The following is a 17,112-nucleotide window of genomic DNA, read 5'->3' on the forward strand; positions in this document are numbered from 1 at the left end:
CTGAGAAGCTTGCTAGCAGCCACCATCATAGTTCTTTAACTGGCAGATGCCACCTAACAATTGGAGAGCTCCTGAAATGGGCCCCTGCTGGTGTGCACCTACCCAGAGCCTCCCAGCACTGATTCACCAGTGCACATTTGCCCAAAGCATCCCCTGCTGCTTTGCCAGTGGACACACATGTGCACAGTGACCCCACCACCACCACCCAGCTCCCAGGGCACACGTGACAAATGTTACATTATAGATGGTATGACTCTTGATGCCTAAGATATTATTTTTTAGTATTTTCTAAATATATCAAAGAAAAAAGAAAGCAAATAAAACAAGTACACTGTGAAGCCCTAAGAAGGCAGGCCATCTTGGAAAATTTAGCCGTAGATCACCAATGTGTCCACCTGCAAAAGATCCAGCCCTTCTTGCAGTGTGTCTTGTCCCTTCAAGTATGGTGGTGGCTGCCAACACACACCTGTAGGGGAATCCCCACAGACCCACCAAAGCATTTTTGCCAGCGCCCTCCAGACTGTTGCTGCCAGTGAACCAGGAACACCTTGACTCCTCCAGCACAGCAGGTGCTTAACCTGGAGGGGACAAAGGAAAAAGCTGTGGGCCTAGTCCCAGCCCCCAAGGGTTGGTGCATGCAGCCCAGGAATGCTAACCTGCACCTTGGTGTCCTGAAATGAAACCAATCCACTAAAACCAACTTATACCACAGTCAAACCCTCAAGGGCATCAAAGACTATAAAAGTAAAAAAGACAGTAACTTCAAACATTAAAGGAACATCAACCCACACAGAGGAGAAAGAACCAGTGCAAGAACTCTGACAACTCTAAAAGCCAGAGTGTCTTCTTACCTCCAGAGGATTGCACTAGCTCCCCAGCAATGGTTCTTGACCAAACTGAAATGGCTAAAATGATAGATATAGAATCGAGAATCTGGATGGCCATGAAGATCATTGAGATTCAGGAGAAAGTTGAAACCCAATCCAAGGAATCTAAGGGATACAATAAAGCAATACGAGAGCTGAAAGACGAAACAGCCATTTTAAGAAATAATCGAACTGATCTTCTAGAGCTGAAACATTCACTACAAGAATTTCATAATACAACCAAATGTATTAACAGCAGAACAGACAAAGCTGAGGAAACAATCTCAGAGCTCAAAGACCAGTTCTTCAAATCAACTCAGACAAAAATAAAGAAAAAAAGGATTTTATAAAATGAACAAAACCCCTAAGAAATATGGCATTGTGTAAACAGACCAAATTTATGACTCATTGGAATCCCAGAAAGAGATGGAGAGAGAGCAAGCAACATGGAAAACATATTTGAGGATATTAGCCACAAAAATTTCCCCAACCTCATTAGAGAGGTCAGCATGCAAATTCAGAAATTTGGAGAATCTTAGCAAGATGCTATACAAGATGACCATCCCCAAGACACATAGTCATCAGATTCTCTAAGGTCAATGTGAAAGACAGAATCTTAAAAGTAGCTAGAGAGAAGGGACAAGTCATGTACAAAAGGAATCCTGTCAAGCTAACCATGAACCATTTGGCAGACACCTCACAAGCCAGAAGAGATTGAGGGCCCATATTAAGCATCCTTAAAAAAAAAGAAAGACATTCCAACCAAGTTAGCCAAGCATGGTGGCACACACCTGTAGTGCCAGCTACTCTCGAGGCTGAGACAGAAGAGTGGCTTGAACCCAGGAGGCAGAGGTTGCAGTGAGCTGAGATTGTGCGCACTGCACTCCAGTCTGGGTGACAGAGCGAGACTGTCTCAAAAAAAAAGGAACCTAATAGAGGTTATATACTCTTGCCTGAGGAGGGAGGCAAAAAAAGTAAAGACTATCCTCATTTCTGAATGTGCTACAACCGCCCATGTTTATTGACCTTTGCATACAATCGACCAATTTCTTCCCCTTTGGTTACTGACTAGTATCTGAAAAACTTTCCATACTGCAAAAAGGAAAGATATATACAGTGGGATATAACAAATATGGAGATAATAAAGGAAAAATCCAGGAAAAGCAGATATGCACATTATTGGGAAGAGGCGGAATAACTGCAGTTAGCATTCAAATTTGTAATTATTTAAGAGTTTACTTCAGTATTTAAACCTAGAAAGAAAAATAATGCACTAGAAAGAAAAATAATTACCTAAATATTTATATGTTAGTCCCCTTCTGTTTTTCTACCAAATTGAAATACTAAAACCAGTTGTCACATAAATACTAAAACTTAGTCATTTCAGACTAAGGCTATTCTTTTACTACAAAAGAAATGTTAATCTCTCTTATTCCATTATGGATACCTTTCAAGGGAGGTTTGCTGTCTTCCAAGATCTCTTTTGTTAATCTCTTAAAATGAGCAAGGAAAGAAATTATATTCTTGATCCAAAAACTCTGCTAACTTTTGTTTCATGTTGTTCTGCTGGTTACTCCAGTACCTACTGGTAAATTATTATTCATTTTATTATTTATTAATTCCATTGTCCTTTTAGAAAATTTTCCTTGAAGTAGAGAATTTTGCACGCATACTTCCCAAACCCCTTTGCCTCTCTATATAGTATCACTTTAAGTTGCTGATGAATTTAGAAACTACATTATGCCCAATGACTGACAAAAATAAATAAATAAGTAATAGAAAACTAAAACCCTGAGGTAGTATTCTTTTCACTTAATGAAGAGGAAAATTTAAGTATAATCAATGCCGGAAATGTTTCAATAAAAATTATATATTGACACATTACCAATCCCACTTAAATTAATAAACCCTTTTAGAAACCAAATTTGCAGTATCATGCTAGGTACATAAAGATATAATATCCTTTAAACTCACAATTCTATTTCTAGAGATATGCCCTAAGGAATAATTCCAAAATAAAACTATTTTCATGATGGTAATTGGTAAAAAGATGTGAAGGTAATAAATATAGTACGGTGGTTAAGAAAGGAATCAAATAGACCAGAAATGAAGCCAAATACCAGCTAAAATCCCAGATATGTGCTTTGGATAAATTATTTAATCTCTCTAAAAATATAATTTGTATTATCTCTATTTAGTATTATTTCTAATTGCCTCCTTGCAAATCTGATGTTCCATTCTTCTTGCTCCACATTATTAGAACAATTGATTAACTTATTTGTAAGTTGTTATAAAGCATAAATCCCTCCTGGTAGAGAAAAAAAATAATGAGGGAGAGACAAGTTCTGGTATGAACATTTTAGCAACAACAAATTAAGCCACAAGAGAAATATGAAAGTGAAGAAAAAGAAACAGTGAAGAAATTGGGTCTCTCAGCCAAAAGAGAGAATACAGCAAAATCATAAAATCTAAGTTTGAATATAATAATATCTAAATTTCTTCCTCCTACTATGTTTCAACGATCTGCTTTAGCACACTTTTTCAGTAAAGAATTTTTAAGAGAAACATTATTTTCAAAAATCACCCATGAAAATGAAATTGCGTCTTTCCCCAATTTCCTAAAAAACATGTTGATACCTACTTTCTCTCTCTCTGCACCTATGTTTCTTATAATAGACTTTAATTTTCATGTTACAATTATTGTGGGATGATAGCCTCACCAACTCTATCAACAAGGGAGGCCATGTTTGTTACTCTTTCAAAGTAACACCCCCACAGAGGATCTATTTTTATATCGGATTCTGAAGTAGCTGTCATAGGTTAGCCCTTTATTTGGCAATCATAAAGAGCGTCTTCCAAGCTGACGTTAGCTAGTTCAAGCACTTTAAGTGTGAGAGAGCTGGATATTTTTGTCAGATGATAAAACCTTTGCTGTTCTTAACTATTTTTAGGAACACTAGCATTAAGACAAATTGTTTTCAAGACATTAGGTGGAGGTATGACTTTGATTTGAATGAGATTTTCTGATAAATTTGCCACTCTTTCAGCAGCTTTCCATATTCCTTCAACCTCATACACAAGGCCATTTTGATCAAATAACTACATTTCAACTCTTTTCTAAATGACCTATAAGCAAAGAATAAATTTTTAATTTATTGTAAAAAGAGTCTTTACAATCACTCTTCGCTCCTAATTCATAAATAATGCTTCTCTATAATTGTATGAATTTAATGCTTGATATGAATTGAAAACTAACATCTAAATATTAATAATTCCTAATACTGCATGTTATCACCCACCACTCCAGTTACCTACAGGTTGTGGGTAGACTCATGCCTCTAGCCTGGCCCTCTAGCCTTAGGGCCACTAGACAAAAACAACAGAGGGATTGATGATATTTCATTGCTGCTTCTCTCTTAAAAGAGTGGTCTCAGGAATTCTTTTCTCCCACCGTAAAGAATATGATTAGTAACTAAATTTGTGGAAGCTTGAATGTTGTGTTATATTAATTTATTAGAGTTATTTTCAAAAGCTCAACAGCATCGCTGTTTGCTTGGCAATTCTAGTGTCCTTTAGCTTTCTACAGAGTGCAGTTCCCATGCTCTGATTGGTTGTACTCATTTATGTTACTTCAAAACCTAATTGGCATATTTCCCTATCTCTTTTGTGTTCAGATTTTTCTGCATTTCCTAAAATTATTTATTTTAAGTGAAAAATTTATTGATGCAAAAGATAAAGAGGACAGATGTGATACAGGCTTGGCATAAAAAAACAGAATGCCTAAAATAAGATAGCTCAGATTTTTTTTTTTGAAGTAATGTTCCTGGACCAAACTGAAGGTCAGGCTGCTTTTCCTCATGGCCCCATAATGAGATGCAGATGAACTGGGAAAGAAGATAGTTTTTATTTCTGTAACTGGGTACAGAAAGAAGGCCTGGAAATTTTTGCCAGACCAACTCAAAATTACGAAGTTTTCCAGAGCCGATATACCTTCTAAGCTATATGTCTATGTGTAAGTGTGCATTCATCCAAAGACATAAGTGATTAACTTCTTCTAATCTATGAATAAGATGTGAGTCCTGAAGACCTTCCTCTGGAGCCTCAGTAAATTTATTTAATCTAAATGGGTCCAGGTGCTGGGGTGATTACCCTTATCTTGACTCCTGCTAAATCATGGAGGCTTTTGGAGTTCCTTCAGACCCCCAAGAAACCTGTTTGTGGAGGCCTGAGGAGTTTCTTCAGACCCCTAATAAATTTGTTTTAATCCTAAATGGATCCTGTTAAGAATTCCTTCATTATCTTGTCATGCCGCAAGGCCCAGTAAAGGCCTAGGCAAAACTCTTGGTGGGCTTTTGTTACATTCCAGCCTGACTCTATCAGCTTTTAATATTTAACTTAACCACTCAGTCAGTGCTGAAACAGTTGTTACGAAGGCCTGCATTAGTGAGACCTGGCCTGCCACAGTAAGGCAGGAATAAGTAAACTTAGTAATGAAAGTCTAGAAGAAGAATATAATGAACAGTGAAGAATAGAACAGATATTTTGAGATTAGATACTGAAATAGGAAAAAAAGTAGAAGCAGCAAAACTTAAAATAAGTGTCACTAACTCTTGAAGAGTTTTAAATTCTCATAAAAACTGAAAAGACAAAGAAAAGGTGCTAAACTCAGCTACATTTTTCACACTCTAAAGATACTCACCATGAAAGATTTAGGACTATAGAAGAGGATTGGAAAATGTAAGCTCCTAGGATTGCTTGTTTGTCATTATAACATCCTTGCTCCGCCCTGTTCTAATCCCTCTGGGAAATGTGCTAATAAGAACGCTTGTCTCCACGTCCTAAGAAAAACACGTTATTTTTTGTTGGTATTTTAGCATAGGGTGTGTCTTAGTTCAGGCTGCTACAATAGAATACTATAAACTGATAAACAACAAACATTTATTTTTCACTGTCTAGAGGTTGGGAATTGCAAGATCAAAGCGCAGGCTGATGTTGTTCCTGATGAGGGTGCTCGTCCTGGCCTACAGACAGTTGCTTTATTGTATTCTCACAAATCAGAAACAACCTCTCTCATGTCTCTTCTTACAAGGATGCTACTCCCAACCATGAGGACTCTACCTTCATAACCTAATTACCTCCCAAAGTCCCCACCTCAAACATCATTACATTAGAGATTACCCCTTCAACATACAGATTTGAGGGGGACATAAACATTCAGTAATAGCAAGATATAAGCCTAATATATAAATTCCTTTTCTCTTAAGTCTACTGTTCTTCGGTATCCTAAAATATCTGAAAGGTTTCTTCTAATATATGTTATTTCCCAAGCCACCTTTAAAATTCTGATTAAATTTGAGATTATCAGAAAGAAAAAATATAGAAAAATTATTATTACAAACATTTTAAAACATAATTACAAATAAACTTTCTGTACTGTAAAAAAGAATACAATGAGAGCTGGTATAATGGTAGAGATTTGAAAGGAAAACATGAAAAGACAAAAAAAGATGATGAAGAGATAATGTAAATTAGTAACCTTCATTAACCAGTCTCCAGTGACCTTTTGCCCTAGCTTAAAAATGTTTAAGAATTTTTTTTTTTATTTCATTAGAAAAAGTGACCTTTACTCATATAACCCATCATACATGCAATCCAAAATGGCCTGAATATTTAAGTTATTAAAGTAGAGTTAAAATTGACTTAATAAGAGATAGCATAGTCCGAGAAGATTTAATATTTCCCAAAGATCTATTTTCTGGTGTTCCAAGTGGATACTCAATAGGAACTCAGTACGTAATTTAAAAAAAAAAAACTAATTTGTTTTATTTTCTTTTTAGCAATTGGTCCAATAGCAACCAGTAAGCTCCTACTGTCTTTCTCTGTTTTCTCTGATCTTTTGTAGCGTCTCAATTCCTGTATTTGCACTGACACTTTTGTTGTTTTTGGTTTTCATTTTGGTTTGGTTTAGGTCTTTCTTTCTTCCTTCCTTTCTTCTTTTCTTTTCTCTTCTTTCTTTCTTTCTTATAAATCAAAGGCCCACAGAAACAAGAAACCACATAGAAAGGACCAAAACAAGTTGTTCTTCTGGTCAGAGAGTTAAGTTGCAAAAGAGAAGCAAGAGGAAATAACGCTGGCAAAATATGCTGTGAAGACCATGGAAAATACACTAAGAAGCTTATATCACAATCTGAAGCCACAGGGTCACAAGACGAAACTCCAAAGATAAAAGGTAGGAATAATAAAAATGGGAAGATGTAGCAAGTGAGAATAGAAGAAGGGACAGACTGTAAAATCCAAACAAAGAAAGCACTCAAATGAAATTCAAGATAAAAAAGATTGATATTTGTCTTTTCCTCCATAAAGTTTATTACATCAAACCTTGGACCACTACTGCTGCAGAGATTAAGCCTTTTCTCACTTCCCCTCCTTGAAAGAACTGGGACTTGCCTCTCATAATAATCATGCAACTCACACAAATTTATTTTGTGTAGGTCTAAATACACCAATTTTTTTAAAAGATTACCAGAATACATTAAAAATATGACCTAACTATATCCTATCTACAAGAAAGTCACTTCAAATTTAACAATAAAAGTAAAAAGAATGAAAAATATATGCCATGAAAGCATTATTAAAAAAAAAAAAAAGGCAGACATGGCAATATTAATATCACATAAAGTGAACCTCGATGCAAAAAAAATTACCAGGGACAAAAGAGGGGCCTTATATCATGATAAAAATATCAATACATCAAGAAGACATAGAAATCCTACATATATATGCACCAAACAACAGTGTTTCAAAATACACTGAAAAAGAAACACCTACTAGAACTGAAGAGAAACAGAAAAACCCACAAGTACAGTTGGAAAGTTTAACACCTCATTCTCAGCTATTGCTAGAACTACTAGCTGGAACGTGAAATAGGTGAGAGATTTAGCCATGCAGATATCTGAGTGGGGAATGGTTCAATCAGCAAAGACAACAAGTAAATCACCCTAGGGTAGGAACATTTCCAGTCTATTTGAGGAAAAGCAAGAAAGCAAGAAAGCAAGTACCATATAGCTGGAACGGAATGAAAGTGACATAAAAAGAAGCTATAAGAGAGATCTGGAGGGACAGATCTTCCAGGGCCATCTCTGAAAACCACTGTTGTGACTTTGACTTTTGTTCAACCAAGATGGGGAATCACTGGTGGATCTTAAGCAGGAGCTTTGCTGATCCTTTAAAAGGGTTCCTCTAACTCCTGCACTGGGAATTGACTGGGAGGCAAGAGTGAAAGCAGAGAGCTCAGTTAGAAAGACAACAATAAGTTGAATCACAGTGAGAGTCACAAAGGTGGTAGAAAGTGTCTTATAACACACTAAGGGATCTGTTGTCCCATCATACTTCATTGTATTCTGCTAAAGGTCTTGACGGTATCCTAGGAAAAAGAACTAGGGAATTGGGAGTGGGAAATACCTGTATTTCTGTTCCAAAAAAGCTACCATTAACCCATTTTCTTGTTTTGATTTTCAGGAATACCTCAAGTCCACACTAGTAAGTTCCTAATATATTTTTAGTACATTAGTTCCCTGTAGGGCTGGGGTGAGCACATTTTTTCTATAAATATTTTTAATGTTTTGTGTTTGTTTTTGTTTGTTGGGTTTTTGTGTTTTTTGGTTTGTTTGGTGTTTTTGTTTTGTTTTGAGACAGGATCTTGCTCTGTCACCTAGGCTGGAGTGCAGTGGTATGATCATAGCTCACTACAACCTCCACTCCTGGGATCAAGCAATTCTCCTGCCTCAATCTCCCGAGTAGCTGAGACTATAGGTGTGCACCACCATGCTTGGCTAACTTTTTCTTATTTTTTGTAGAAACGGAGTCTTGCTATATTGCCTAGGCTGGTCTCAAAATCCTGGCCTCAAATGATCCTCCTGCCTTAACCTCCCAAAGTGCTGGGATTACAGGCATAAGCCACCATGCCCAGCCAAATATTTTAAGTTTTGTAAGCCATAAAGTCTCTGTCACAACTACTCAACTCTGCTGTTGTAGCACAAATACAGACAATATATAAAAGAATGAGCATGGATATGTCCCAATAAAATACTATTTTCGACATTAAAATTTGAATTTCATATGATTTTTATGTGCCACAAAATATTATTATTATTACTATTATTATTATTATTTCAACTATTTAAATATGTAAAATTCATTCTTACCTCACAGGACATGCAAAAATAGTCAACATGCTAGATTTATTCCATGGGCTGTACCTTGCCAACTCCCGCTCTAGGGCTTAAATACCCTAACTTCACATATTTATCTCTGGTAAACAATCCTGGTAATATATTTCTTACAATTCCATGTTTTCTTATTATTTTGTGCTTTTTTAAAGACAGAGTTTCACTCACCCAGACTAGAGTGCACTGTGGTGATCATGGCCCACTGCATCCTTGACTTCCTAAGCAATCCTCCCACCTCAGCTTCCCAAGCAGCTGGAACTACAGGCACGGGCTACCACACCTAGCTAATTTTTTTCTTTTTTTTTTGCAGAGACGGGGTTCTCATTATGTTGCCCAGGCTGATCTTGAATTCCTAGGCTCAAATCAGCCACCTGTCTCACAGCCTTCCAAAGTGCTGGGATTACAGGCGTGACCCACCGTGCTGGCCTATTTTGTGCTTTCTATATTAGGGTTGTCAGATAACATCAACATGAGACATATACCTATATTTCAGTACCTGGTAACAATGAAACTTTAAATATTTCATATCAGGCCAGGCATGGTGGCTTACACCTGTAATCTCAGCACTTTGGGAAGCCAAGCCATGTGGATCGCTTGAGCTCAGGGTTCCAGACCAGCCTGGGCAACATGACAAAACTTTGTCTCTACAAAAAAATACAAAAATTAGCTGGGTGTGGTAGCATGCACCTGTAGCCCCAGCTACTCAGGAGGCTGAAGCTGGAGGATCGCTTGAGCCCAGGAAGTGGAAGCTGCAGTGAGCCATGTTCACACCACTGCATTCCAGCCTGGGCGACTGAGACCCTGTCTCAAAAAAATAAAGTTTTTTAAAAATTTTATATCAAACAATTACAGTAAATAATGTTAGCACACATATTCTAAGCAAGACCATTATATGTCCTATATTTTATAAATTGTAATCTTGACATTCTAGACAAAATTGCTAATGATCAATGATAAGTAAAGGTGATTTAAAGTCGCTTATCACAGGGTCTCTGTAAACTACAATGGGCAAAGAGAAGGGGGAAGATAAATGAAGTTTCTTCACATTTAAATAAATGAAATTTAATTGTTAATGACACAAATCCCACTCAATGCAGAGGCTTAGGGACTGGGAAGAAGGGAAAGCCCAGTACCTACTAATGTGTTTGCCTTTGTCTGTTTCAGTGGACAGTTCTGGAAAAATCAGTAAGTTTGGATCATTTCCTTGCCTTACCTACTTCTGTGTCTAGGACCTTTTTTTCCCAAATGTTCTTGTATTACAAATTCTTCTACCTTAGAGTAGTCAATATTTCTTAACAAGTGATTTCCTCATATTTCAATTTTAATTTGTATCTATTTTCCTTTTGTAGCAAAGTATAATGGTCTTGTGCTTGATTCTAGTTATTTACTACCAAAGATTATTAGCAGCATATATTCCCAGCTAATCTATCACAACAGAGCCTATTTCCTCTGTGCTATAATCTGCCAACTAATAATTTTTACGAATAAAGAAAATCCCCTAAGACTGACAAAAAGAATATGTGTCAGGACGAGATGTGATTTTGGTAATTGACCAACAATACACAATTTTCAAACTGACCAGAACAGTGAGCAAAAAACTGTTTTGCAGAAGACGTATATAAGACTTATGAAAGAACAGAGAAAGGTAGAAAATGCAATAGTTTGAATTTCAGTAGAATTGATATCACCCACCCCACATTTCAAATCTCTATATTAACTAAGTGGCATCCTAAAAATAACCCTCTCCGTGGAGTGGGGTGTGGAGCATTGGCCAGCCACACTCCTGAGGATGAAACAGAGAGTTTCATGCTCCTTCCAAATCCTGTTTCTGAATTTACCTAGGAAGAATATTATTGGAAGTTGGGTTCTCCTTGAGCTAGAAAATCCCCAGTGATCTTTCATTCGTGTTTTGTTTTCAGCACTGTCTCCTGTGGGTAAGTTTCATATGTATTCTCAACTCTGATATTTTACATTGCCTATAATTCTTTTCTGACCTGTCTGTTTCTACTCCCAAAATAGAGGCTTGTGCTTCTAAGGTCATTTTGAATGTTCCTGCCCTCCAAAAACTTCCAAGGATTTTCTTTTCTTTTCTTTTCTTTCCTTTTCTTTTTTCTTTTCTTTTCTTTTTGAGACAGGATCTCACTATGTTGCCCAGGTTGGTCTTGAACTCCTGGGCTCAAGTGATCCTCCTGCCTTGGCCTCCCAAAGTGCTGGAACTGCAGTATGAGTAACTGTGCTTCGCCCCAAATTTTTAAATAACTACTTTTTAGGAGATTGCAGTAGAGAAGATGAGGTTCATATGAAAGGATGCCACAATCTTTGGCCGTCTTCTAGGCTCTGAAAAAGAATCTCCTCCCTGATTCTCAGCAAAACATAATGAAAAGATTGGTTTCTGAATTCATTAGTTCTTTGCTGGGAATTTAGAACTCTTTTTTAGTTATAGGTGAAGTCCCTCTGAATCATATTAACGGGGTGAAAAACTAGTTAAAAACAAAATCCTATCTACTTTCTGTTGCCTTCTAAATAACTGTACCTTTGAAAGACAGTAGGTATTGAGCGTTGACTATATACTGTGCACTGTGCTAGGCACTTACAAAAGTAGCACCTCTTATTATCTCTTATTCTTACCATATCCCTGCCTGGTGGCTATTATTCCACATTTTACAGATTAGGAAACTAACTCAGATATTTACCCAAGGTTAAAGAGTTGGTAAACATTGGTGTCCGGATTTAAACCCAGGATGTCTTATCTCCAAAATACACACCCTTTCCATACCAACACATTGCCTCCTATACTGAATCACAAATGAATTTTTTGTGATTAGTCATGAAACTTTATAAAATGTTTGTAAATACAAATATACATCTACAGAAAAGCTGGTTAAATGTACACAGAATCCTTTTAAAAATAGAAGACCCCATTTAAATTAATGTTTGACTTTTTTAACTGTTTTCTGAATGCAGATTTCTCTCTATTGGGATTACTTAATACATGGCTCAGCTCTTCAAGCAAGGAAACCATACAAAACAAAATAGATAATAACTTTTGTTTAATTCTGTAAATATATGATCAAAAGAAGCAAATAACACTTAAACCTAGTGAGACACATCTCAAGCATTTCAAATATTCCAAACAAAGTATGTCCTTATATTTAATTATGTTTAAGCCTCATTTTCTTTCTCAGTTCATACTAGAAAGAGAGTGGGTTTGGAGAGAGGGGATGGCAGGGAGATGAAGTTGAAAGGGGCAATTAATTTCTTTCTTTTTTTTTTTTTTTTTTTTTTGATGAAGTTTTGCTCTCATCACCCAGGCTGGAGTGCAAGGGCTTGATCTCGGCTCACTGCAACCTCCGCCTCCCAGGTTCAAGTGATTCTCCTGCCTCAGCCTCCCAAGTAGCTGGGATTATAGGCATGTGCCACCACGCCTGACTAATTCTGTATTTTTAATAGAGACAGGATTTTATCATGTTGATCAGGCTCATCTCGAGCTCCTGACCTCAAGCGATCTACCCTCCTTGGCCTCCCAAAGTGCTGAGATTACAGGCGTGAGCCACCTGCACCCAGCCAGGACAATTACTTTATTTTGATTCATGGTACAAGAAACAGTATGCATTCAGAATAATCATAATACGCCTACATCCCTTAAATGCTCTCCTCACATAGAAAAAGTGATAGAACTGTGATCTTGTGAGTTTCTCTCCCACCAAAAAGGTGGGCTCTGATGGTTGATGCTTTACGTCAACTTGACTCAGAAGAACCCTGACTAATACAAGGGCTCTGAGAAGGGATCACAGGCCAAATCTCCTCCCAGAAGTAATTAATTTTTAAGGAATACTAATTTTTTTAAGTTGCCAGAGAACAATCCATTTAATCTTTTTTAAATTTTTTGTAAAACATATATTCTTATTAATATAATCTTTCAAACACAATCTTCCCAACTGATTTTTTTTCTATTTCTTTCAAAAAATAGAGATGTGGAGGTCTCGCTATGTTGCCCAGGCTGGTCTTGAACCCCTGGCTTCAAGTGATCCTCCCATCTCAGTCTCCCAAGTGCTGAGATTACTGGCATGAGCCATTGTATCTGGCCCCAGTTGATATTTTTAGAAAAAAGAGGTTAAGGTTTAATTCAATGTTCAAAGAAAGGTTTAAGACAGATTAAACCAACAAACATCATCATCCTAGCAAACTGAGTCTCTTATTTCTCACCTCCTCATTCAACTAATAAGTATATGATCTTTTAAAATGTAATTCACAGCCTGAGAACTATAATGATTCATCCCTCTGATACTGTACAGATCTTTTACAGTCTGTGCTCTCCCTGCCAACTACTGGATTAAGAACCTAAGATTAGTTTCCTAATAAAGCCCACATTCTATTTTCTACACTAAGTATCATTTAGACAGAATTGTTAATGTGATAGCTATTTCACATCTTTTAGCTTTAACAAAAATTAATCCGATTTTTAAATTTTAATCATTACTTTTTAATCAGCTTGAATATATTACGATGATCCCCAAAGTCTTGATTAAATCTTTTGATTGTATTAGAGTTTTGTAGTATGGGCTACTGCCTGCAATAAATGTACTTGCAGCCAGGGCTTACAAGTCTTTATATTATGAAAGATTCACATTGTAAGTGTAGGATGATTATGAGGTCCAAGAGAAAGAAAAGATGTATGAACTATCTTGAAATCTGGGAGAAGGAAGAAAATAACTTAGAATGTAGTAGAATAATGATCTGTGACTTACTTCTGCAATGCAAAGTTGAAATAAAAGTGAACCTCACTTTATGGGATAGCTGGATTCCTCAAAAGTAAATCTTGAAGGCAGGGTGCAGTGGCTCACGCCTGTAATCCCAGCACTTTGGGAGGCCGAGGCAGGTGAATCACGAGGTCAAGAAATCAAGACCATCCTGGCCAACACAGTGAAACCCCATCTCTACTAAAAATACAAAAAAACTAGCCGGGCATGGTGACACGTGCCTGTGGTCCCAGCTACGCGGGAGGCTGAGGCGGAAGAATCACTTGAACCCAGGAGGCAGAGGTTGCAGTGAACCGAGATTGTGCCACTGCACTCCAGCCTGGTGACAGAGCAAGACTCCGTCTCAAAAAAAAAAATTAATTAAATTTAAAAAAGTAAATCTTGTAAATATAATCTGGGTTAATTAAATTCAGGACTTAAAAGACGACAGCAAATATATTAAAATAAGGGTATGAAGATTCTATTAGAAGTACTTGTTCAGTGTAGTGACAGAAAGAATAAAAAATGTTTAAATTCTGTGAAATTAGGAAAGGTGTAGCTAGAATAAACACTGGGTGCTTCAGGAAATCCTATAATATTTAATTTTGGTTTACAAAATCTATATTTTGTAAAATATAAATTTATTTTTATTTTATATAACCAAAAGGTAAATTTAGGTTAAAATGAGTCATGTAGTATTACAGTAGGAAATAATTACCCCCAAGAGATAGTAAAACTAGAGAGAGAGATCCAAGATGGCTGATCACTAGCAGCTTGGGCACGTAGCTCCCAGTGAAAGCGCAGAGAAGGAGAGGACGTCACACTTTCAGACGAATATTTGTTGCTCACAGACCAGGAGATTCCCAGTGGAGGAGCCCCACAGGTCGCCAGAGCGACTCTTGTGGCCAGCGTGGCGGTTTTGCTGGCACCTTAGCGCAGCAGAACTTGGTGCAGAGTCCGGAGATTCCCGGGCAGAAAAGCACCATCAATCTTAACACCGCTGTTTTGACCGGCGCAGTGGATTGCTCAGATTTCGGCGCTGGGAATCAAAAGTTGGACGTCTGCTCAGAGACCTAGTTAGAAAGTCAGTAATTACAAAGACAACAGAGGGATAAATATATAATGAAGAGAAGAAACCAGCCTAAAAAGGCAGAGAATACTCAAAATCAGAATGCCTCTCCCTCTCCAGGGGATCGCAATTCCTCATCAGTAACGGAACAAGGCTTAATGGAGAACGAATGTGTTCCAATAACAGAAGCAGGTTTCAAAATGTGGGTGATAAGAAACTTCTGTGAATTAAAAGAACTTGTTCTAACCCAATGCAAAGAAACTAAGAACCTTGAAAAAAGGTTTGACGAAATGCTAATGAGAATGGACAATTTAGAGAGGAATATAAGTGAATTGATGGAGCTGAAAAACAACACAAGAACTTCACGAAGTATGCACAAGTTTAAACAGTCGAATTGATCAAGCAGAAGAAAGGATATCAGAAGTCGAGGACCAGCTCAGTGAAATGAGAAGACAAGATTGAAGAAAAAAGGATAAAAAGGAATGAGCAAAGTCTTCAGGAAATATGGGACTATGTGAAAAGACCTAATTTACATTTGATAGGTGTACCTGAATGTGATGAAGAGAATGAATCCAAGTTGGAAAATACTCTTCAGGATATCATTCAGGAAAACTTTCCCAACCTGGCAAGGCAGGGTAATATTCAACTCCAGGTAATACAGAGAACACCACAAAGATATTCTTCAAGAAGACCAACCCCAAGGCACATAATTGCCAGATTTATTAGGGTTGAAATGAAGGAGAAAATACTAAGGGCAGCCAAAGAGAAACGTCAGGTTACCCACAAAGGGAAACCTATCAGACTTAACAGCAGATCTCTCAGCAGAAACCCTGCAAGCCAGAAAAGAGTGGGGACCAATATTTAACATCCTTAAAGAAAAGAACTTTCAACCCAGAATTTCCTATCCAGCCAAACTAAGCTTTATGAGCGAAGGAAAAATTAAATCTTTTGTGAACAAACAAGTACTTAGAGACTTCACCACCACCAGACCAGCTTTACAAGAGCTTCTGAAAGAAGCACTACACATATAAAGGAACAACCAATATCAGCCTTTCCAAAAATATATCAAAAAGCAAAGAGCATTAACACAATGAAAAATGTACACCAACTAATGGGCAAAACAGCCAGCTAGCATCAAATGGCAGTATTAAACTTATATATATGCTAACTGGACAAAAAGCCAAAACCCATCGGTATGCTGCATCCAGACCCATCTCACATGCAACAATACACAAAGACTCAAAACAAAGAGAAGGAGGAAGATTTACCAACCAAACTGAGAGTAAAAATAAACAAATAAACAAAAAGCAGGAGATGCAATTCTCGCCTCTGATAAAGTAGACTTTAAAGCAACAAAGATCAAAAGAGGCAAAGAAGGACATTACATAATGGCAAAAGGATCAATGTAACAAGAAGAGCTAACGATTCTATAGATCAACCAGACAGAAAATTAACAAGGACATCCAGGACTTGAACTCAGACCCGGAACAAGTAAACTTAATAAACATTTATAGAACTCTCCACTTCAAATACACAAAACATACATTACCACCTCACACCTATTCCAAAAGTGACTACATAATTGGAAGTAAATCACTCCTCAGTAATCGCATAGCATTTTATAGGTTTAAATGAAATATTGGTTGGCTGCTTGTTTGTTATTTTCTTCCCTTATTCCTTCCTGTCTACATCATTAAGTATAATTATTGGTATAAAAGAGGGGGAGTGAGGGGGACAGCAGGGGGTGGGGAGTTGGGGAGGGATAGCATGGGGAGAAATGCCAGATATGGGTGAGGGGGAGGGAGGCAGCAAATCACACTGCCATGAATGCACCTATGCAACAACCTTGCATGTTTTTCACATGTACCCCAAAACCTAAAATGCAATAAAAAAATAAATAAATAAATAAATAATAAATAAATAAAAGAGGTTTTCAATACCCATTACTAAATTGCATTCTAGCCTGGGCAAGAAAGCAATACTCCCATTCTCTCTCTCTCTTTCTCTTCCTTTTTCTTCCTCTTTTTCATTCTTTTTTTTCTTTCAAAAAAAAAAAAGAGATAGTAAAACTAAAAATATTCATAGCTTAAGAAAAATCAGCTTTTCTGAGGAGTACATTCCATGAAATTCTTAAGGTTAGAGACTTCAATGGAAAAGCATGATCTTACCATTCCACACACCATACCCCCCAAACAAAACAAAACAATGTC

General features: G+C 37.1%; 1 protein-coding gene across 1 annotated transcript in view; it reads left to right on the plus strand.

The window, feature by feature from the left end:
- TSBP1 (testis expressed basic protein 1) overlaps positions 1-17,112 on the plus strand; it is a 37,763-nt gene that overhangs the window by 10,238 nt on the left and 10,413 nt on the right. The window contains 3 exon segments of the mRNA XM_012440679.3: positions 8,385-8,405; positions 10,259-10,279; positions 11,014-11,028. Coding sequence (XP_012296102.2) covers positions 8,385-8,405; positions 10,259-10,279; positions 11,014-11,028 — 57 coding nt within the window.

This window comes from Aotus nancymaae, unplaced genomic scaffold, assembly GCF_030222135.1.
Source record: "Aotus nancymaae isolate 86718 unplaced genomic scaffold, 86718_ANA_hifiasm-v0.15.2.pri h1tg000040l, whole genome shotgun sequence".
Taxonomy (NCBI): domain Eukaryota; kingdom Metazoa; phylum Chordata; class Mammalia; order Primates; family Aotidae; genus Aotus; species Aotus nancymaae.